The 22,802-nt window shown below is 54.4% G+C and overlaps 2 protein-coding genes across 21 annotated transcripts in view; one reads left to right on the forward strand and one right to left on the reverse strand.

The window, feature by feature from the left end:
* FAXDC2 (fatty acid hydroxylase domain containing 2) overlaps nt 1-6,980 on the forward strand; it is a 24,550-nt gene extending 17,570 nt beyond the window's left edge. For all 12 annotated transcript variants that reach the window (XM_039485573.1, XM_039485583.1, XM_039485576.1 and 9 more), the window contains 4 exons: nt 2,205-2,410; nt 3,231-3,336; nt 4,116-4,282; nt 5,644-6,980. In XM_039485573.1, the coding sequence (XP_039341507.1) occupies nt 2,205-2,410; nt 3,231-3,336; nt 4,116-4,282; nt 5,644-5,800 (636 nt within the window). In that variant the 3' untranslated portion in view covers nt 5,801-6,980. The remainder of the gene's footprint in view (nt 1-2,204; nt 2,411-3,230; nt 3,337-4,115; nt 4,283-5,643) is intronic.
* Nucleotides 1-22,802, reverse strand: part of LARP1 (La ribonucleoprotein 1, translational regulator) — an 89,327-nt gene that overhangs the window by 4,815 nt on the left and 61,710 nt on the right. For 4 of the 9 annotated variants that reach the window (XM_039485564.1, XM_039485565.1, XM_039485572.1 and 1 more), the window contains exons 12-20: nt 22,163-22,255; nt 20,121-20,244; nt 18,159-18,364; nt 17,894-18,000; nt 17,095-17,246; nt 16,145-16,289; nt 15,692-15,801; nt 14,776-14,903; nt 5,587-5,683 (exon numbers count right to left, since the gene is read on the reverse strand). In XM_039485564.1, coding sequence (XP_039341498.1) covers nt 5,587-5,683; nt 14,776-14,903; nt 15,692-15,801; nt 16,145-16,289; nt 17,095-17,246; nt 17,894-18,000; nt 18,159-18,364; nt 20,121-20,244; nt 22,163-22,255 — 1,162 coding nt within the window. Of the gene's footprint in view, nt 1-4,277; nt 5,492-5,586; nt 5,684-6,972; nt 13,065-14,775; nt 14,904-15,691; nt 15,802-16,144; nt 16,290-17,094; nt 17,247-17,893; nt 18,001-18,158; nt 18,365-20,120; nt 20,245-22,162; nt 22,256-22,802 lie in introns of those variants that run through there. The other 5 variants (XR_005583819.1, XM_039485568.1, XM_039485566.1 and 2 more) reach the window with 5 other exon arrangements.

Here is a 22,802-nt window from a genome sequence, read left to right on the forward strand (position 1 = left end):
AAGGCAAGAATTCTACATGGCATGAAAATGTAGAGGGGACGGATGGTTCCGTGGTTAGGGCAAAGCTTAGGCCGCAGGCCATCTGCGATCAGTTCCCAGCCCTGGCACAGACGCCCTTTAGCCCTCAGTGCGCCCCAAGAGCTAGGTGTCACACGAGCTACGTGCTGAGAAAAATCACTATGATTCCCCAAGCCTGAGTTAGGCACCAAACCTCCTGGGGAGAGAGGCACCTTAGACTACGATCCACAGCAGCGAGCTGTGCGTGGGGGAGGGGGGCCTAAGATAGCCCAGGAGAGATGCCAGATAGAGGCAAGTGGAAGCTTGAGCTGTAGCAGATATGCTTCCTCCAGCCAGGGGAGTGGTTTTCCTGTTGATGTAGATAATCCACCTCCCTGAGGAGCGGTACCTAGGTAGACAGAAGCACTCTTCCCTCAACCTAGCTGCAAACACAGCAGGGCTTGGGACCACATAGCTACAGAGCTCAGGGGTCTGAAGTTAAGTCAACATAGCTGCAGTCAGGGGTGTGAAAAACCCACCCCCGACAAACGTCACTAGGGTGACCTAGTCCCCACTGTCAACATAGCTGGGTTAACAGAAGAATGCTTCTGTCCATATTGGCTAATGTCACTTGGCAAGGCTGTGTTCCTACCCCCTTAGAAACACCCCTTCCCATCAGCATAGGCTACAGGTACACGACGGGGTTATGCCGGCGTTGCTACGCCTGTATAGCCTCCATAGAGTGTAGACAGCCTAACCTATGTCTACACTACAGAGCCCACGGCAGCATAGCTCTGTTGGCCTCGCCCCCAGCATAGAAAGAGCCTGCACTATCTCGCCGCAAAGCCTTAGCTAAGGCACCAGAGGCTAAGTCTACATTGCTAGGGTATGTTCCCCTCCCCCCACCCCTTTAACCTACACAATTTTGGCATAAATTTTAAGCACAGACCATGGCTAACTAACTCCTCCTTTTCCCCCTACCTTTGACAGCAAGCAGTTGCACCAATGCCCCAGTATTCTTCACTGCATGCAAAAAAGGCAAACGCATACACCAGCGTGAGCTGATTGCTAACCTGAACAGCAGTTAATAAGCTTATGCTGTCAGACCAGTGTTACCAGCCCAGTTTGGTAAATGGGACAAGTTTCATACCTCGGGGCACTGCCAGGTCCAGGCAGACAGCAGCTGGCTGCTAGTCATATCACATTTGGAAGGTTTCTTCATAATTGTGTGGGCTAAAGAGTTCTTTCCATGGCCTTTCGATTGCTGGAGTGGAGTCGGGCAGCCCTTTAAAGCAATTCACAGTCCCATGGCTACATAACCACACTGTGCACACGGCCCTGGCCACAGTGATCAACAGGGCATCAGAGAAACCACCACCAGAGGCAGGGACGGTTTCTACCCCTTTCCTAGAGCCACGGGGCTGCAGGTTAAAGAATGTGCAGGCGAGCGGAGACATATTCCTGTAGCACCAGACTCGGACTCCTGGCCCTGGCAGATGACATCCGATTGTACACTAAGGTTTTTATTAAAGAAAGGAACATTTCAGCCACAGCCCTTCAGCTGTTTGTCCCAGGGGAGCGAGCAGGAGCAGGAAGTCATGGGGAAAGCTGGAGGGAGACCATTCAATCGGGGATCCACAAGGGCACCGAGCTTTTTTATTGCTCCTCCATGAAGCAAGGTGGAGCAACGCACCCGGGGGCTGACAAGAGTCAGTATCTGCCACTGCCGAAAGGTGTCTTTACAGAGAGATTCCTGACTCGCTATAAAACACCCACTTCTTCGCAGTGAAGACAAAGCCTTTAAATAACGAGTGGTGCCTTATATCAGCATGGCCATGCTGAGCCATAAGCACAGGAGACGGGCTCACTTTTAATCCGGCCTTGGAGCTGCTCAGGCTGGCATGGGAGGTGTCCTGCTCAGAGAGCAAAGGCTGATCCGCTGCTTGGTACCGAAAGTGTGTTTCGGTCAGTCCTACCTCTCGCCCCTCACCTCCAGTTCTGTGCTTCGCCCACAGCAGAGCCAGGCACTAGGCTGCCAGCGACACACAGAATGAGGGCACGGAACTGTAGGCAGATCAGCTTCTTGTTTATTTGCCTACATGTGAAACTTGGTCCAAAAATAACTTCCCACAGCCAAGGCCTGAGTCCTGGAAAGGTTCCCTCTCCCCAGAGCTGCATGGCTCCATGGTTAGTCTCCTCTCTTGCAGGTGGACCCAGCGAAGCTGCGGCGGGCTGTTCACACAGTGCTGCTTAATCAGGTTTTCATCTCTCTCCCAATGATGATGCTCATGCTCCCCATCATGAAGTGGCGGGGACAGCCCTGCAGCAAGGAACTCCCCACCTTTCACTGGTTCCTCCTGGAGCTGGCCATCTTTATCCTGGTGGAGGAAATTCTCTTCTACTATTCACACCGGTGAGCTGGGCAAGAGAACTCGTCTGTCCTGTGGCTGCTTCTTCCTCCTTTAAGCTCCTTAGGAAATGTGAACCGCTCTGTCCTGAATTACGATCGTGCCCTCAACCAAACACCTCCACTGACCTTGGCCAGTCAGTGGCACCTGCCTTTCCTTTGGGAGCTCTTGGTGGTATAATGCTACCAGGGGCCGTGTTTAACCAGAGATTATGAAAGTGAGAGGACTGACATGGACTGGCCCACAGGCTAAGAGAGGGAAAAGACAAGTTGATTTTATATGCAAACTATAATCTAAAGCACTTCACCCGGGCTGGGGGAGGAGGCTGTAGCTATTGCTTATAGGAGGAACTATACACTGGCCAAAGAAATTCTACAGAGAGTGTATTGTGTATATGTAGACCAAAAAGATTGTGAACTCCCCTGTCAAGGACCATGACCTCCTATACACGTGTACAGCGCCTGGCACAATGGGGCCCAACTCCTGATTCTCCTGAGCACTACCACTACACAAAAAAACCCAAAACAGATGCAGAGTAAAGTCAAAAGGAAAAAAACCCACTTCATAGAAAGAGAGAGAGGCAGTTTAACAGCAAAACAAAGCAACTGTGGGAATACACACAGGCCAGGTAAATTGCCCAAGGACTCCTGGGTTCTATTTCTGGTTCTGCCTTGACTCGCGAGTCCTGGTGGCTAGCCTGCTCTTTAATTCACTAGGCTGCTCTGAAAATCTAGACATTAGAAAAGTATTGAGGTTGCACCCAGACTGACACTGGTCTCAGGGGTGACTGGACTTGAAGACTTCATTCTGGTTCTCTCCATGCAGGCTTGTTCATCACCCGCTTCTGTACAAGCGCATACACAAGCAGCACCATGAATGGACAGCCCCCATTGGTGTAGTCTCCCTCTATGCTCATCCGGTCGAGCATGTGGTAAGCGGGCACGCTTGGGGGGTCACTGCCCAGCAGCCTATCAAGTAAACCCGACTCATGGCTGTGGGCTTTGCATTTCCACTGGGTGAGGATTTGTGGGAAGGGAAGAGTAGCTACACTTCATCTCCAACAGAAAGGGTCTGAAGCTGGGGTTTGCAGTGTCTCCAAAAAGCTGCTGTAGTGGAAGTGTCTGGTGGCTCTTTGCACTGGGACTGCAAACTCATAGGGTAGAGCCAGGTAAAACAGGGTCAATCTACTGTCAGACAAACTGTTTGGGAGCCAGGGCCTCCAGCAGGTTTGAGCACGATGGAATGGGGCCTCCTTGAGCCTGATGGAAGATCTTGCTGCACAGACTAGGGAAGGTCCAAGTGACCAACGCTGGCTGCTTCATCATGAACTGTCCCAGCCAGACACACATGCCAGGGGGTAAGCAGCAAAACCTGAGAGAGGGAGTTGAGATGCTAAAGCAACTTGAGTTACAGTGGGAGTTGGCCTCTCTCACCTCCTTTATCCTAGTCTCTTAGGTGCATTGGCAGAACACTCCCAGTGACTCTGCCATGAGTCTCCCACAGCAGCACTAGCTAACTTAATATCACACCTCCACAAGATGCTCAACTCCCACGATTCCACTTCAACCAAGTGCCACGTTCAGCAACGGCTGCGCCGGGTTCTAGGTGCTCCTGTAATACAAGCGACAGGAGGAGACACCAGCTGCGGCCTGATGAGCAGAAGGTTTGGGTGTGCATGCTAATGAGGCAGGGCTTGTGTCTGAATTCCAGTTTTCCAACATGTTGCCTTCGCTGGTGGGTCCGATAATCCTGGGATCCCATGTTGCTTCCATCATGGTGTGGCTCTGCCTTGCTATTCTGGCTACATCCATCTCGCACTGCGGCTACCACCTGCCTTTCCTCCCCTCGCCGGAATTCCACGACTTCCACCATCTCAAGTAAGGTCACTGGACACTATCGGTACAGCTGCCCTTCCCTCCATGCTCTGTAGACTGGGTCCCCCCATCAGTGGTGGAGGCGGGACGTAGCTCATTTGTGAGGACCAAACAGTCTCACATGACTACTAGTCAATCTACCCCTCCGCAGTCTAGCTCACCTGAAGGCAGCTTGAATGTGTCCAGCCTCCTCACCCTTTGTAAACCAGGAAGCACAGAGAGGTCAGAGCAGAGGACCGGGCCTCAGGCAGTTCCTGCTTCCTTACCTCAGCTCAACCACTGACCTACCATGCAACCTTCAGACAAATCACTGACCTTTTCCCTTCTGTTTCGCAGTCAGCCAAGCTGGAAAACCGGCTACAAAGCAGAAAACCCTGAGCTCAGGTTTCTTGGGTGGATTAGACAGAGGAAAGAACGTGCAGGTTCCAGAGATGCAGGATAGCCTGGGCTTTCCTAGCAGTGATCTAGGGCATCAAGGACAATGCTTTGTGGAGCATCTTTCTGGCTGCTCAATTCCTTCTCTGTCCAAAGACAGCAATGGAAAAATCAGACATTCCCACAGCTGAAAAGCCTGATACCGCAGAAACCAGGCTTTGCCTGGTCAAAGTGCTGCATGCACACATGATCATTACCCCCCCCCCCCAGTGGAGGTGAAGTACTAGCACCTTTTTACAAAGGTGGCACAGCAAAGCAGTGTCAGGCCTGCAGGTAGAGTTCCCAGGGCTGTGCTCTGTTCCCTGACCATGCTCGCTGGCTAGCATCGCTTCCCGTTTCCTGCAGGAACGGGGACGACAGTTCAGTTCCAGCCTAAGGACAGGGTGATACCTGATGTATCAGCCAGTGCGCATCACCCCCACCTCTCCAGGACACTGATCATGCTGTATGCCAGGAGCACGGATCACCAGGGACATCAGAACCTATGGCATTGAGCAATGCTGTAGGGCCAGCTCATAACTTCCTTGGCCATAGGCGTGTATACAGCCAGTCTGGTCTTCCTGCGGCCTCAGGAGCTCACGTGGCTTGGAGTTGTGGCTGTCTGGTGTAGAGTCCCACTCTCCCACTCCCTGGCTGGTGATGGCTGCAAAGGCAGCCTGCAGTGCCTGGGGATGGAGAACACTCCTGGTTCAACACCTCTCCTAGGTGACTATGTAGCAGAACGGGCAGGTTCTAGGCTAAACCCCATCGAGTCCTGGGCAGGCTGCAAAGCAAAGGCTGGGAGAGACAAACAGTAAAGCAGGATTGCCAGGGCTCTGATAGGGACACGGGCTGTGGGAGGGGGTGAAAGGGAAGAGATCTGCATGGCCTACCTTGTTTCTCGCCTGTAACCTCCAGTACCATGTGGTCCCTTTCTGCTTGGCTGCCAGGTTCAATCAGTGCTACGGAGTCCTGGGGGTGCTGGACCGCCTGCACGGAACAGACACGCTCTTCAAGCAAACCAAGGCCTACGAGAGGCACGTCATCCTGCTGAGCCTCACCCCGCTCACGGAGACCATTCCCGACTCGCCCAAGCAAGCCAAGTGAACCCACCTCCCCCGTGGCTTGCGGCACGCTCACAACGTGGGGACTCTCGAGAGCTTGGAAAGATGATTATGCCAAATAATTTTCTAATGAGAAGCAAGTTATTGTTCATCTTATGTATCAAAGACAAAGCAGAACTGTAACCCATTGCTGGTGAGATTTGCACTCGCTTCCCTTCCGCCCCCACCAGCCCGGAGCGCAGAGCCCGGCCCCAGGCTGCAGCCCTACAGCTGGGTAGCCCCTGAAGTGAGCGTAGGGTTTTCTTAATCCCCTGGATCAAGCTGCCCCCAGACTGCCCCAGGCAGGTTCCCTTCCAGCCCCCCAGAAATGGCTGCTGTCAGATCTCCATTTCCTGCTTGAGGCTTTTGGGCCCAGGACATCTCACCTGCACTGCATGGGGAGTCGCAGGGGAATTCGCGAGCACCGTGCTCCAGACAGTCAGCCTGGCCTGATCTCACCCCAGCACTCTGGGCCTGGGAGGATCAACCTGAACACCCCATGGAAACACACTGGGAGCACTGAGGAGGTTTTATTGTTTTAACCATTAATACAGAGGGTGAAACCAAAATGCAAGTCACTAAGGGAACTTTCCAGGAGGGAGGCTCTGGAGCTGAAGTCTCATTAGCACAGCCAGTATGGACTGACCGCTCCATCCCACCGACACCCACCTCACTTCCAGCACAGCAAAGCAGGCAGAGGGAAACCCCTAGGATTGCATAAAAAGTTGTATGTGATGGAAGAGCTCCCCGCCATCACTGTTCTCCTGAGCTGTTTGGGAGGGAGAACTGCAAAACCCTTAAAGAAAATGGCCTCCCAGTCAGAAAACCACGACACAATTAGACACAACTGAAAGTATCCCATGGCGCACTGGGAGCGGCGAGTGCTGCAAGTCAGGACTGAGGTGTGTTGGCAGAGCAGTATGGGGGCCCGGGGCTGGAACAAGCAAGGGAAGAGTGCACTGGGTTGAGACTAAGCAGTCCTACAAGAGCTCTTCTGCGGAGAGCTTGTAGAGTGCCTGGCTGCAGCGTACTGGTCAGGTGCCATCAGTCTCTCAACTTCACGAGTATTCATTCCACATGAGACGTGTCTGATCTGTTGCTCAGACCCTTAGACCCCAGAGAATGACGGAGGAGAGAGTAAGGAAGGTTGCAGGGACAGGACAGTCCATACCACACTGTCTTTTGAGGTTTTTATTTTTATACATTTTTTTGTATTAAAAAGGAAAAAGCATAATTACCACAAATTACAAAGGACTAAAGCATTACTAGAATAATGAATCACATCAGCCTAGAAAGCAGATACTCTGAATAATATTAATGTTATAATACAAGCTCTCGTTCAAGTATTTTACATTTTTTTTTGTTGTGGTTGTTTTTCTTTTCCTTTTAAATGGGATGATGATCCTAGCACACAAGTCAAGATTATGTACTATCAACAGAAGATGGATCACAGAGTGGGTCGTATTAACAAGATTTTCCTCCCCTGTGATAAGTGGTCTGATAAGTCATTTTAAATTTGTCTCTACAATAAAACGCAGCTGAAGAAGGTTGCAAAACACTTTTTGTCTTTTGTTTTTGGGAGTAGAGGGATGCGGTTGGGACAGACAGAGCCTGGTTGGGAAGGGCAGCCAGATCAAACTAATAACCCCTTTTGTTCTGGCTGAGTGATTGGGCATCTAGACAAAAACACTGGCTCTTTATTGAAAGGCAGGTTATCCACACAGCTTTGAGCAGTTCAGAGTGAGAACTGACACCGGAAAACCTTCCCTGCTCCAACCACTTCCAGTTAAAAGCTCAGTGTCAATTTCCGAGTCGGAATTTCCTGGGCTGGGGTTCCAACCCCAATGATAGTACATTCCGCAGGGAGCAACCAAGGCTGGGGTTGGAAAGGGAGGAGAGTTCGGCCATCCTTTCCCACAGGCACACAACACTATGCCAGGAAGACTCCAATGGATGAAACGATACCAAGCCCCCCTCTCCCAGGGATATCATTGGTACAAGCCAACCTATTGTACAAGACTGATATTCTGGAGGTGATGAGAAGTGGGAACGTACCACTGAGGAATAAAGAGGAGGGGTTGGGGTGTTAGTTGAAATACATCTGACTTTTGACATGAAAGTGCCTATAAAAACCAAAATGGATAGGTTTAAGCCCATGCCCTTTCACGCTTTGAGAGCTTCCAACCATAGGGTGTGCTTGTCACAGATACGTCGGTCCTATGTTCAAGTGTCTTCAGAAAGTGAAGATGTAAACGATTCTTTGAAACGTTACCCCTAGAATTTTTTTTTTAAAAGTCACTCCACCCAATCCACATCAGAGATGAAACTGTTTTCAAAAAAACCCACTCTCCTCTATTATTATAGGAATTGGAAATTAAAACTAAAAAGTCAGTGAGGCATTTAACATCAAGTGTAGCAACCCTCTCCTTAGTAAGAGCCTAACGTTGATTCCAAAAGAAAGTGAGCAGACAACCCAAAGTCTCGGAGAAGAGAGACACACAGAATATAGAGCATTGCAAACAATTTGCTACATTTACAGATTTGTGTGTGTTTTTGCTTGATAAAACAAAATATAGATCAGAAAGGCATTAACAGCTAAAAGGCTCCCCTCCGCATTGTCGTATTGTACGTGTACAGAAGTATGGCAGAGTTTTGAGGTTAATATGTCATTTGTTACAGTACAGTCAACCAATCAGAAGCAGTGAGTGAATACAGAACCTGGACAGAATCCAACAATTACAGATAACCACCGGGAGGGGGGAACAAGCCACGAGGAGCAGACAGAGCAGCAGCACCTAGATACGTATTCCTTTAAAAAAACCAAAACCAACCCCACCTCTGTGCAAACCCTGAACCACAGTGTTTTGGATCCTGCCACAGCTACCTGTATGCAAGATGGACGTCCAACGCCCAAGAGAGAGGAGATGCACATGATTTAACAGACACTTCTTCCACCTGAAATGGTGAGGCCAACTGCACCCCCACTTGGGGGTTGTGGGGCAGACTTAGCTCTGCATTAACAGCTGCCTCTGACTCCCACTGCAGCAGACACGGCAACCGCAAGCTACAGAACCAACCAGCACATGGGAGAACCTTTTTAAAGGAGGTGAGATGGTCAAGATGGACCATCCCTGACTAGAACGGAGATCAAGTTCCTCTCAGGAAAGTGGTGGTGGGGGAAGGAAATCAGGCCAATGCAAATATCAGACCATCTGCTCTTCTCTAGAAGGGAAACGTATTTTAACAGCCAGCTCCCCGCCTCGGAGGCGCGTTTGGCCACATGCAATCCTCTTGCTATATATTCTACATAGAGGTGGGTCTCACAGCTTTGGGAAGGTGCGTCCGGAGACTCGTCCCATGTGCACCATGAGGCATGGCAGACCTCTCTGAGGTCAATCCTAGTGTTCAGTCAGCCCTGGTACCCACTAACCAGGCTGTGGGGCTCTGTGCCTGTGGAGACAGGCTAGAACCCTATGCGGTCAGCCCTCGTCTCAGCAACGGTGCCAGAGACTCGTACTCCCGGTGCCATCCAACGCTAGATTGTCCTCCCCTCTTTGGAACGTGGCCTGCATCATACACTGCAGGCAGTAAACAGCAAAGGTCTCCTCTCCCTCTAGAGCAGAGGGTGAAACAGGACCTTGTTGCCTTGATTTGTGTCAGTCTTCAGGACCATACGCAGGATGCAACGCAGCTGCCTCTCTCGGGTTCATTTCCACGTCTCCTCTCCCTCCCCCAGGTATCTGGACCTGCCTCACACAGCAACGTGCAAACACAGCTCATACTTGACCCTATTGTAATCTGCTACAACTCAACGGCATGTCAATCCTGGGCTGCGGCACAACTGCTGGGATCTCTCTTCTGGGCAAGCTTCTCCCGCAGGGAAGACTTCCTAGACAGAGGCCCCATTCACACTGATGACAAATGACAAACCACTGACTAAAATGGGAAACAAACTGCTCTGGGCTGAAATTGGAAAGGGTGTCGCACAAACAAAAAACAGCCAATCAATCGGTTTGGATTTCTGAAGCTCTCTGGGACATTCCTGGGTACTTCTGCCATCCAATGGCTCCTCTAGCCTGTTGACTTCACTAGCAACCACTCCTCAAGGCGAGCCCATTTTTCCTAGTTTCTGGTTTGAGTTGTTCAGATGCAAACAACTAGTAACAAAGAGATCATGTCCCCCAGTAACAGACAGCTGTGTCTCCACAGTCACTGCTCAATATCCTCCACCCCCATCTAAATCCCAACACGCCTACCAGAGGGAGGGTCTGGCTCCAGCTCACAGGACTAGGGAAATTCAAAGTCAAGGCTGAAAATCAGGGCTGACGCGCGATCGCGCTGCACCTGTGTGTTGGGGCTCTCCGTGCTATCCCAGACACAGCAGACTAAGGCAAGGACTCTGGGCAGGCCTGTGTGTTTAAATCATTAGCGGGCTTTAGCTGCGGAATATACCAGGATCTTGATCTGAGGAAACACTAAGTACCAGCCACTCAGTTCCCTTGGCTGAGCTCTAGCTTGTGGCAGCTCCTCGGCTGTAGGGTCACCCAAAGCTGCTCTGAAACAACCAGCATCTTTGCCCGCCCCCACCCCCCGCAGCCTGTTTTATGCAGTGTAACTGAGAAGCTGGTTGCTTTCACTGGACAGGGCACATTAGCAGCACATGGACCTCTCGCTACCCACCTCTGGCAATGCCAATACCCAACGGCGACAAACACTGGCTGATCCACCCAGCTCACTGTACTGAGCTTTGCCCCCCAGCACTGTTGGGCTTCCTGTCGGTACAGGGCAGGGTTCCCAGCTGCTAAGCAGCATGCAAGGCCTAGAGACACCCCCTTGCCAGGAGTGGTACTTAGTACGTGAGGCAGCCCTCAATCAGCGGGATGCTCAGAGGTGACATGCCATTGCATGAAAAGCTGATGGGGCAGCAATGACCTAGGGCGGGTCCTACGCTGCCCAGACAGCAGCAGGTCAAGGTAGCAGCATCTGCAGACATTCTTTTCGATACCCATCGAGCAAGGTCTTCCCTGGCTTGCAAGGCCAACACACAAAGGAGATACAGCACAGAACCCAGCAAAGCACATGCGTGAGCACATGGAGGCAGAGCATATTACCAGCAAGGGAAGTATCCCTTCCCCTCCCAGGGAATTCACCTCTGCCTTCAAGCCTGAATTCCACATTGCCTCGTTGCCGGGACGCAGGACACCTTGCCAGCTACAACTTCCTTCTGTGCCATCTCAGCCCCGTCTGCTCCCCACCCTGGTCAAATCCCACCAGACTCAGCTGGTGTTCTGGAGAGTCCGAACGCAAACTCTGGGGGGTGACTCGCTTCCCGAAGCAGTCTCATGCTGCGGTGTGGTGCCTGCCGTGCACCCTAATGGGGGGGAAAGAGGAGCACTGAATGCACCCATCTGTAACAGGGAAACCTGCACTGTGACCACATTTCGCAGGCAGCCTCCTGAATTGAGACCATCCCCACCCCACCAGCCCCCTGGGTCAGCGCTTGTCCAAGATGGGTTTCTTGGATCCGCCTTCCTCAGCTGCTGGGCCACAGCATTAACGTACTCCGGGACATTCACATTTCTCTCAGCTCCACACCTCCCCTTAGTAGTAAGAAATCCGGCCACTGAGGCTGTCCCCCACACCCCGCTAGGCTCCTACTCTCCCAGCAGACTGAGCAGACCGATAACCCCACCAGTGCTGCCCCTGCTTATTGGGCTGGTGGAAGAGGAAAGAAAATGACAGTGCACCTGTAAGTCTGAGTGAGGCAATAGCACGGCCAGTTGCTGTAGCAGGAAGGACACTACAACAGTATATACATTACATCGGCTTCAACTACTTAGGCTATTAAGTCTTAGATTAAGCTGCGTCAGCACCGCTTCCTCTCCAGAGTGGGCACTAGAGCCCACCTCCAAGGGAAGGGGGGGGGGATCGTCCTGCATAGTCTGTACAACGTCCCTCTCGGCTTCAGAAAGCAGCTCCGGTGTCTGTGTCAATGCAACCGGGTTGCTGGGAGATCGCCAGCCGTTCCCGCAGGAGTCTCCCAAAGGGAGGCGGTTACGGAGGGGCTCCCGCTGCTCGGCCGAGGGTTCTCGTCCCACGCAGACGCCACGCCCCGAGGCCACGTGAGGAAGTCCGGTGGGTCACAGAACTCCCACTCCACAATAAGGCAACATTTTTTTCTTTTTTTTTTTTTTTTTTGAACAATTATTTTCAAGGAAGAAAGCCAAGGGAGAGCAGTCTGTGTAGAGGGGTTTTTCCCCCCCGCGTGTGTGTTTGTGGTTTTCAAAAGGGAGAGGAAGAGAAAGCTCCTTCTTCTAGTGCGGTCAGCGTTCCTGCTCGAGCCTGCAGCTCCCATCCTCGCTGTCCTCGCACAGAAAGGTTGAATGAGCCCATCGCGACGCCTGGTCAAGGTCCTTTGGTTGACTTCCAATTGTCCATGATGGAAGGGCTAGTTGGGTGGAGGGAAATGGAGCTGGCGGGAGGAGGGGCAAATACAATCAAGTCTTTCTGTATCGGTTGGGTTTTTGTTTGTTTTTAAAACGCATCCTTGTATTCGGAATGGGTGAAGTCAGCCGGGTCAGGGACGTCGGCGGTGCCACAGGCCGACTCGACACGGAACCTGGTAGCTTTCCGAGCAGGCTGCATAGCTGATCTGAAGGGGTGAGTGTCGGGCGGGGAGGGGCTGCGTAGCGCAGAGTGATTTTGGTAAATCCAGACGAACTTCTATCAATAATTTAAAACTTGATATATATATAATAAAAAAAATATCTCCCCCTTCCCAACCCACCCAGAAAGAAGCTAAGACATGAAAGTGGGGGCGGAGGGGGTCCGGCTCCAGTCAGTGACAGACAGCAAGCAAAGGATCCTTTTTGGATTGTGATCGTCTTGTTTTCCAGCCACAAGAGAGGCCGTGTGCGTTGAAGTTTCCCCCAGCAGCCTATTCCTGGACACCCACGTTCCGACTCCCCTTCTGTCCCTCCCCTCCCCCGGTCAAATTCCCCACCAACCCACCCCTTCCCCAACAGGAAGCAGAAGCTCCAGCTTCTCTACTTCCCCAGTGTTTGAGATTCCACAGCCGCTGTGGCAAGGGCATGGTGGCTCAGGTTTTTGGCATCCTCTCTCGCAGGCTGGCTGGATGAGGCATGGGCTTGGCTGGATGAGGACTGGCTGACCGGTTTGCTGGAAGACTGGGAGGGGTAGCGCTTCCTTCCATCTCCTCCCGACGTTGACGGGAATCGCTTGTGACCACCTTCCTCTCCCATGGGTGGCTGAAAGAGAACCGTCCTGGCATCAGAGCAGCCATCTCAAAGCAAGTCACCCCCATGCACACGGCCACGGTCTTGCCTCCACCGCCCCCTCACATCCGTGTTCTGCACCTGTCATCACCTGGGAAGCCCCATCAACAGCTGCAAGAGTCCTCCCTGAATCCCAGGGAACAAGGAGGGGGGGGGGCCCCGCGAACCTTAGCCCAGCCTCCCCATCCACTCATGCAGGTGCTCGGGGGAGGGCTGCACTCTGGCTGCATTAGGGAGCCAGAGGGAAGAATTCTTGTGGGGCAAACTGGCTTCAGACCCAGGCCGATTCTCGGCCTGGGGAAGTTTTCGGTCTCCCCTTCTTGTTATAATCCCGATTCCTCTCTCCAGGAGGCAGCAGCTCGAGCTGCTTTTGCTTCCTGCTGAGTCATGACAGCGGGCAAATCATTCGCACTTCCCGACACAAGCTCCCACTGGGATGCAGCCTGCTCGACAGACGCTGACGGTTCCAACCCACCACCGCCAAGATTCATCCCCTAAGTGCATGGGGGCCTCCAGCGAAGATTCAGCCTCTCTCAGCAGAGTACAGTCCAGCGGTCCGGTGCAGGACAGAGTACCAGCTCTGGCTACCCAACCTGGCCCCACCAAGCAAGCCAGCTAACTTGGTGCTGTGTTTTCATCATGGACACAATGGGGAGGAAAAATACATACCTGTCTCCCTGGGGACAGAGGGGTTAATAGAGTAAATGTTTGTACGAAGAGGCTTAACCTGGCTCCCAATATGCAAACCCAGTGGTACCTTGTTTCTCTGAGGTGGAACCCTCAGGAGCGCTGGGCATGGGGGAACGGGCTGGCAGGTACAGGAGGGTAACTGACCTCCTATTGGGGAGGCCTGCGATAACCCCTGAGAGCTGAATAACATGCCAGCGGGGCAGGGTTAGCTTTCCTGGCTCCACCATACCAGGCAGGCTCCTCTCTCTCCTTATCTAAGGCTGGCTGTTCCTCTGTCCTGCCCCGCCTCCAACACCCACACACTCTCTGTGCGGCAGCCTCCTGCCTAGCCCCCTCTTTATTTCAAAGTTCATCTGAAATTCTCTCTCCCCTGCCCCGACGCTTCCCACGCCTGTGCTGCCGGCCCCTAGACTGTCCAGCTGTATCCGACTGTGCTCAAGCTCAGCTACTCCTAAAGTCACTGACTCATTGTCAGAGATCTAGGGTGAAAATGCCACCCCACCGTAACCCATTCACAGTGTGTGGGGGAGCATCCCCAGGCCTCTCCCACGCAGCCCGGTTACAAGAGAGCACATGGGATCAAAGCAAGGCCCAGGCTTCTCTCCAGCAGGGAAGCCCTTCACAGCTGTTCAGAGCCGGGGAAGCAAAACAAAGCTAAATGTTATTCCATGGAGTCAGAGTAGCCAAGGAATAGCCTCGTATTCAGCGGGCCCTTAGGCACAGAAACCAAGGGGAATGTCGTTATTCCCCCACCCAGCTGCAATGACCTGAACACGACACATGGGGTCGCTGCTGAGCTAAACCTGGCCCTGATTCAGACTGAATTTCCACCCACCGCCCCTGCTCTGGGAGAAGTGGTCAAGGATTGGGACTGGGGTGTGTGTCTGTGTGTGTGTTGGGGGGGCGGGGGGGGAGAAGAGAGAAGAGATATGAAGAGCAGAGAGCTGAGGGGAGGGGGCAGGGGGGAGAGTGATCAGCTGCAGCGCCTACTCACATCCACTCGGAAGTCCTCGAGGCGCCTGAACTTGCTGAGGTATTCTTGCAGCTTGCGATCGATGTCCAGATTTTTGGCTTTGGAATATTTTAAGTAGGCCCAAAACTTTTCCAGCCCATAGAGCTGCCCTGTTACGAGACACAAAGCTACAGACATCAGAGCTGTCCACGAAGGGCTCCCCCAGAGCCTAACGAGCACTCTCCATCCGCCCTGGCCGAACACAGACACCATGCGGACGGGCCTCTCACAGGCTCACTGATACACTGCACTTCCGCCAAGGGCACGCGAGGGAATTGCCTGTAACCACATGGCACCGCCCCAATGGGTGCCGAGACTCCTCAATAGACCCTTTGGGCCTGGCGCAGCGACCGCGCGGCACCAAGAGTGTATCTTGACATGAAGTCGCAGAGGAGGGGCTGCCTGCTTTCCCCACATGGAGACCACCTTGGCCTGTCACTCCCTAGGCCAGCATGGGCTATGAGCACAGCAAAGCCAGCCTGGCTGAACCACGGGAGAGGAGAGGACCCCTCTCACTACTGGGTGATTAGCTCTGGGTGCAGGGTATGGGGGCAGGGTGTCCTGTTCAGTCGGAGGGTTGGGTCACTGCAAGCCCTCAAGAGAAACTCTGGTCCCACAAGAAGAGTGAATCTGGAGAACATCTACTATGGCCTATTTCCATTAACCTTCCCAGCGCCAGGCCCCCCAGCCACCTCTGTGTCCCGAAAAGCCACAACCCTCAGTGACTCCGGGCCCAATGTGCTCTACTCCGCACAGCCCTTGGACGGTCACAGCCGTCATCATTACCACAGTAAACCCGGAGCATGGCCGGACTTCCCAGAGGAAGCCCCTGGACAGCCGGTCGCAGAGAGCAGGGCTGGATGATAAGATTCAAGGAGCGGCTGAAGGAACCACCTACCAGCTTCATAATCCTTGATGGTTTCTTCTTGGAAATCCTTAAATATGTCCGGCCGGAATTTCTTCTCCAGCCCGTAGCTGTAGTATCTGAAAAGGCACTCTAGGCCGTACCTGCAGAACACAGCAGCTCGTGTGAGAAGCCTAAGCCAGAGCAGGGCTCCTGAACCCAGCCCTGTGTCAACAGGGAATGACAGCATCTCTCAGGGCTGGGAACACTCCCGAGGGACACACCATAGCTAATACCCTGCTTTTGTGTGAGGTGGCGTGTGAGCGTCTCCCCCGTTCCTTCCCCAAGGTCACACCCGCTCTGTCTGCTTTAAGACCTGCCGGCATTTACTCCCCAGCCCGAGGATGGGCCCACCCCACTCATGCTCTCTCACCCCTTAAACTGAACGCAGCCTCCCATCCCAACTCACAGCACAGGAGCCCGTACCCACATCGGCCACTGCCCTACCTGTATCCCTCCTTCCCATCTTCCAATGCCAGCTGCTTGAATTCCTCGTACATTTTCTTGTTAAAGTGATCTCGGAGGAAAAACGACCAGAACCGGAAGAGCGTGTTCATCTCCTGGGACTGACCAATGCCCAGTCGTTTCCGCTCTGTTTGGGGGAGAAGGAAGGAAGGCAATTACTTTGGGTTCCAGACCAACGGGTAGAATACCCCTGCCTTGGAGAGCGTGTTCAGGAGCAGGGGCATATGGATGAGGTGGTAAGATGCCCTGGATAAGCTTACAAGGGCATCCAGCCCTAAATGTAACAGCCCCCCTTAAGAATGGCCATACTGGGTCAGACCAACGGACCATCTAGCCCAGTGTCCTGTCTTCCAACAGTGGCCAATGCCAGGTGCCCCAGAGGGAATGAACAGAACAAGTAATCAAGTGATCCATTCCCTGGTGCTCATTCCCAGCTTCTGGCAAACAGAGGTTAGGGACACCATCCCTGCCCATCCTGGCTAATAGCCATTGACAGACCCATCCTCCATGAACTTATCTAGTTCTTTTTTGAACCCTGTTATAGTTTTGGCCTTCACAATATCCCCTGACAAGGAGTTCCACAGGTTGGCTGTGCTGCCAGTTGATGTAACTTCCACAAAAAGTCAGTTCTCTCTGCATGCATGGAGACGGTATGCTAGCCACCAGTAACTCGGAGCCCTTCTTAGTTTACAATGCAGGGTCAAGGAGGGTTTATATGCTTGGCTTGTCCGTTCGATGTCCCTGCCCCCTGGCTTAGGCAGCAGCGGAGTCTATTGTCCAGTGCAGAGAGCACAGCAGCAGGACAATATGATCACCCATGACCCGTGTAGCTAAGGTGTGTGGCTGCAGAGGGGGTGCTCCCACACTCTGCTAGACAGAGCGAGAGCTCCGGCAGCCCTGGTGCGAGCTCCGCAGGGCCTCCCCCAACCCACCATTAAGGCAGCGCCGCCGGTACTTGTGATACACATGTTGCGTGAAGCCGTTCTCCTTGAGCAGCTCGTGGGAAGGATGCTGGAACTTGGGCAGCGACTGAGGGGTGCAGCCGTAGCTCCCGACGGCAGGGGTTCCTTCCGAGGGGCTGGAGCTGAGCACAAGACACACCAATCAAACCCCCTTTCCTTCCTTTGGGCACCACCAGGTGCAAGCCCGAGCCACGGCATCACTCATGGGATGAGGGGCTGCAGCCGAGCGAGAGGGGGAGCACCCCAAGGGCAGGACAGCACAGCAGGAGGAAAGCAAGGTTCGGGTGGTTTGCACAGTGGCCTGGAGCATCCTGCTACCTGATCATACAGGGGGTAGCCTGGGGAGGGGCTGGTGCATGAACGCCTCAGGCCAGGGCCTTCCCCGTCTTCAGTCTATAGCCTCGGGGACACCCAGAACACTACAGAAATCAGACACGATTCGGAGCTGCAGAGTCACGGGCCACGTGAACGGGCCCTTCTGACACGAGGGCACGTTGGTTTAGCTGCTCTGATGTCTGTGTCACACATACGGGCGACAATTCTCTTCCTTCCCTTTAAATGGAGCCCCAACCCCGTCACCAACCCTCCCGCAGAGGCAGCTCCGCCGGACGAGCGTGCTACAGAGGGGAGAGCCCTCTAACCCGGCTGACCACCGTGCTTCTCGGGCCAGAGGGCGCTGGGGCTGCACTAGGGGCAGACAGCTCCTTGGTCGTCAGCTCTACGGGTCTGTCTCTGGCCCCTTCCCATCCTCCTCTGCCCTTCTGAATACCTGATGGAGGCCGTGCGAGGCCTGTGCTCCCGGGAATCCATCACCCAGCCCACATGGCATTCCATGGGGGGGTTCGAACTGTGCCGCGTCTTCCTCTTCCGGGGGGTCTGCAAGAGACAGCGGCGTTAAGTCTCTTTTCTCCTGGGTTGACCCCTTCTCCCTCCCTCCTACTCCTTCGGCCACCCCAGACAGGAGCAGGAGTCCCAAATCCCTCCTGGGTAGCTGAAAGCATCGTCACCCGCACACGCAGCCCGGGACATCTCACCTTGGCATCTATCGTCCTGCCCTCCTTCACCACTGGGTAGAACCGGGGCGTCTGCGTTGGGTCTTTCAGCTGAGGCGTGCGAGGGGTCCGGGGGGTCCTGGCGTTGCGATAGTTCGGCGATTCTGGCACAGTGGTTGGCAGAGATCGGGCGATGGTTGAAGGCTCGGGGACTCCGAATAGCTTATTGGCCAAAGCGTCGGTAGGAACTGCAGGAAGGAGAGGGGGATGGGAACAGCCCCCAGAAACCAGCTCACACCGAGCTCTGGCTGAGGGGAAGGGGCCCCACTGGTTGTACTTGGAACCGTGTAGCAGAGATCTCTCCCTCTGAAGCCTGTTCAGGAGATGGCCCAGACACACAAGCTGCTGTCCCCTGCAGTTCTGACTTTTCACCGAGCGCCTCCAGAAAGACAACACCAAGTGCCAGGCAACTAAGCTGCCTTGGGTGGAAAGCTGAGAAGAACCATGTGGGGCTAAGAAGAGCACCCGCAGTTATGGGACTAGGGATCTATGGTTCTGCCAGTGTCCTGCTGCAGAGCAGCTTCTCACCAGCTGGGACTAGGGAGAACCCCCTTCCCAGATAGCCCTTCCCCCCCCCCGCCCACAATGCATCACTTCCCTGGCCAGGATACTGGACCAGCTCCACCACCAACCTGGTCCCACATGCAGATTCCTTCATTTCATTCATAAGATACATCCAGTAGGTCTGACTGTGCAAATCACCTCCCTCGGAACAACAGATATCACCTGGTAGCATGACCCACAGGCGAGACCTGTTAGAGTCTCCCACATCGCCTGGGAGACCCTTGAGTTTGAGCTCCCCCTGCTCCCGGGACCCCGAGCTGCGCGGCTAGATGGGAGGAGGCACGCTAGGCCACGCCTCTACGGGTAGACTCCTGGAGGAATTCTCTGCAGCATGCGCCGCCTCTGTCCCAATGGAACCGGGAGGGGACACATTGCTCCTGGTTGAGGGAGCAGCAGTGCCTGAGCAGCTCCAGCGTGAGGAGCTGGGCGGCTGGTAACCGTGGAGGGACCCAGGGCACTGAGCTCCACGCTGGGTTGCAGGCAGCTTGCTGGGAGGTGATCTAGGACACTCCCGATTTCATCACCTTGTGCTGCAGACATGACGGGTGGCACGACCAGTGCGGGACGATGGGGCAGAGCCCCCTCTGGTTCAGAGGTCCCCGAGCAGGACGGTTGGCGAGCACCCCCCTACACCCCCCCTCCCCCCAGTGGGGTCACCAGAGCACTACGCTCCGCCCTTATCCTGATCCCCGGCTCGGCAGCATGCCAGCCACAGCATGACCGAGGCCACCGCTCACGGTGCTCCAGCTGCTCGGGCGGCAGGGGATGGGTCCCAATAAGCACAGCTCGTTACCCACAGCACCAAGACACCCTGCCTCCCCTGCTCAGCAGAGTCACTCCAGGAGCTCCCCCCAGGGACAGCTGCCAGGCCAAAGACACCCTGCCTCCCCTGCTCAGCAGAGTCACTCCAGGAGCCCCCCAGGGACAGCTGCCAGGCCAAAGACACCCAGCTCTCCCTAGGCAGATCAGGCTCCAGCTATGGTAACACTTACCTGATGTACCTAAGTGATGGGAAGGCACATTTGGCAAATGTGCTAACGGCAGCACAATGCCACCAGCACCCAGGGCCGGCTTTAGGCCGATTCCCTGGAATCGGGCCCCATGCCTTAGGCACCTTTTTAATTTTTTTTACTCAACCGGTGGCATTTTGGCAGTGGGGGGGTCCTTCAGTGCCGCAGAAGACCCAGAGCGAGTGAAGGACCCCCGCTGCCGAAGACCGGGACCGCCGCCGGGTATTCGAATCGGGCCCTGCAGTTCCTAAAGCCGGCCCTGCCAGCACCATCTCTCCAGATTTCAGGCCCTGGAGCAGGAACAGCCAGCTTTATTCTCCAGGGCCAGAAGTAAGCTACATGAATACGTCCTTAATATCGCGTCTCTTACCTTGCTGGAATCTGGGGGGTCCAGGGGGGACTTCCTGGTTTGGATCGACAGGGGGCTCCGGGGTCAGAGTATCGAACTGCTCCCGGCTGATCATATTCACTTTCTTGAAGTTCTCCACTTCTTGCTGCATTTAAAGATCAAGAGGATGAGTAGCCAGCACAGCTGCCCTGCCCACGACAGGACGGTTCATCCCAATTCAGCCGAGAGCCTCCTCTGGGGCTCACCTCAAATCAAGCTGTTCCCTCCCGTGGACATGCCCTCACCCCTGCCCTCTCCCTGCGGGTAACTCCGGTGAGGGGTCAGTACGGCAGCGCCTGCCCATTTACACTGGGAGAGGGAATCTGACTTAGTCCATGACTTGCTTTTAAAGGGGGCCCCACCCCTTCGTGCTAGTGGCAGTTCCCAGCACCGAGGGGCATGGCCCCCCCCACCCCGCGCCATGGACAGGACGAGTGAACCCTTCCATTCTCTCCCTACACGAGCGATTTGTGCTGCCACGTGCACCCCTCGGCCAGCACAGCTCCCTGGCATCTCCGGTTCTGTCCCAGCTACGTTTTTTCTGGAGACGGGAAAGGGAAACCCTCCCATGACAATGTCCTGCAAGGACGGGGCCGTTACTGTCTCATTGCTCTTAGCCAGCCCAACTCTCAATCCAACCTGGAGCTCTTCCAGAGCAGCGCCATGCTCATCTCTAGGAACGACGGCCCGGTGCCAGGGCACAAGCCTAGGCCGTAGGAGACCCAAGACTCGATTCCCAGCTCCGGACACTTCCTGGTGACCTTGGGCAAGGCACTTAAGCCTCTCTGTGCCTCAGCACAATGGGGACCATACCAACGCTTCCCTACCCTCTCAGGGGTGATGTGAGGATAAATACACGAAAACACTAGAAGACACCGGCATCACCACCCCCGTCCTGCTCCTTTCACACTCACCTACTTGGGTCACCTCTAGAAGGTCTTACAGCTCCCTTGGGCTCCAAGGATACTCAGGGACCAGCCTCCCCCAGGCCTCCAGCGCCTTCTTCACCCCCCAGCCCCTCTGCTCTCTCAAGGTACTTACACAGGCTCTGAGTGCTCCCAAGCAGGCGCCCAGGTGTCCCCCTCCACGCACCACTGCCGCCCACTCACTATGTGCATCTGCCTATGGCTTCCCAAACAGCACCTCCCACAGGCCCTCTCCTCCTCACCCTCGCCCACTTCCGCCTCCCCATTCTCAGCTTCAGTCTGCCCCCCACAGGACAGCTGTATTTCCCCTCACGGCGTAGCACCAAGCACGGCGCCGCCGCGTATGCCTGGGGAACCATCACTGACGTCCACGGCAGTCATTTCTGTGAGAAGTACTCAGTAAAAAACTGTTCTACAGCACCCTGCAGACTAAGGCCTTCTTGGGGGTGGGGGAGAGCATGTTCTTATCCCGAGTGAGGTAACTTGGGTCAACAGCAGCGAAGACACGATACCTTGGCTTTTAACCCCACGTCAAGCCCACAGGGAGCCTGGATTGAACTAGAATTGCTACAGCCTGGTCTACGCTACAGTCAGCTCGACATAAAGCAGCTTAAACCAACCTATCAGTGACTACACTACAGTGCTGCTCCCGCCGATGTAAGTCACCCACTAAACCGACTTGGTAACTCCACCTCCGCGAACAGGGTCCTGCTAAGGGTGATGTCGTTTGGACGAGGCAGCGTCCGTGTAGACACTGCGTTGCTTACAGCGCCTGTTGGTTGTCAGCCCCACGCGGGGATCACAGCTGGAGCCCCGGGGCAAGGAGGCTCCAGCTGTCAGTGCCCCACATAGTTAAGTTGGTGGAAGTGGCAATGGGGAGAACGCGCAGCACCACCAGAGGGGGTGTAGCATGGACACGAACCACCACAGTCATTACTGCCGCGGCTGTACGGTGACCTAACTTAAGATGACTTAATTTTGTACCGTAGACAAGGCCTGGCTTGAGTCAAAAGCCAAGTTCCAGGTCTTCCCTGCCATTTTAATCCCATGTAGGTGACCCGAGTGAGAAACATACCCCCTTAGCAAGTGGCTACCCACCTTCACAGCCCAACTAGCTTTCGCTCCCTGAACTGCTGTGCTGCTCGTTGGGTTGAAGTTAGAGTCTTGGAATCGGCTGCCCAGAACGTGGCACTTCAGAGAGAACAGAGACCACCTATAAAAAGCCTGAGTCTCTGGAGATACGACAGGTCGTTGTGGCAATGAAAACAGAATAAGGACCCAGCAACAGATCTGGGGCTGTGTGTGGGGAGAGGGGTCACTGAAAAGAACTGTAACCAGTACTGTATTACCAGAGATGCAGTATGATCCTGAAAATAAGTGACCACAACACACAGGCATAAAAGGGGCCGCTTTAAACTGGCACCTTCTGACTTCTGAAAAGCGCGGCCTCCATGCAGGAATTTTTTGGGGTGGAATGATCCTAACCTGGCTCTCGCGTGCATGGAGAGACGAGCGTGAGGTGTCTCTGACAGCTAACAGTACTGCCCCTGCTCCCCTGCAGGGAGGTGTCAGCTCCTCAGACTTCACAGAGAAGCAGAAGCACTTTGCAGCTTGCTCTCCTCAGACCCTCCCTTCCCAGCGTCTAGCTGCCTCTCCCTCAGCCGTGTCACCCTGACTTTACCAGCTGCAGCTGGCAGGCGGTACTGGCACGTCGGCTTCCAATCTCGTTTCCACGGCC

The sequence above is a fragment of the Mauremys reevesii genome, linkage group 8, assembly GCF_016161935.1.
Source record: "Mauremys reevesii isolate NIE-2019 linkage group 8, ASM1616193v1, whole genome shotgun sequence".
Classification (NCBI taxonomy): domain Eukaryota; kingdom Metazoa; phylum Chordata; order Testudines; family Geoemydidae; genus Mauremys; species Mauremys reevesii.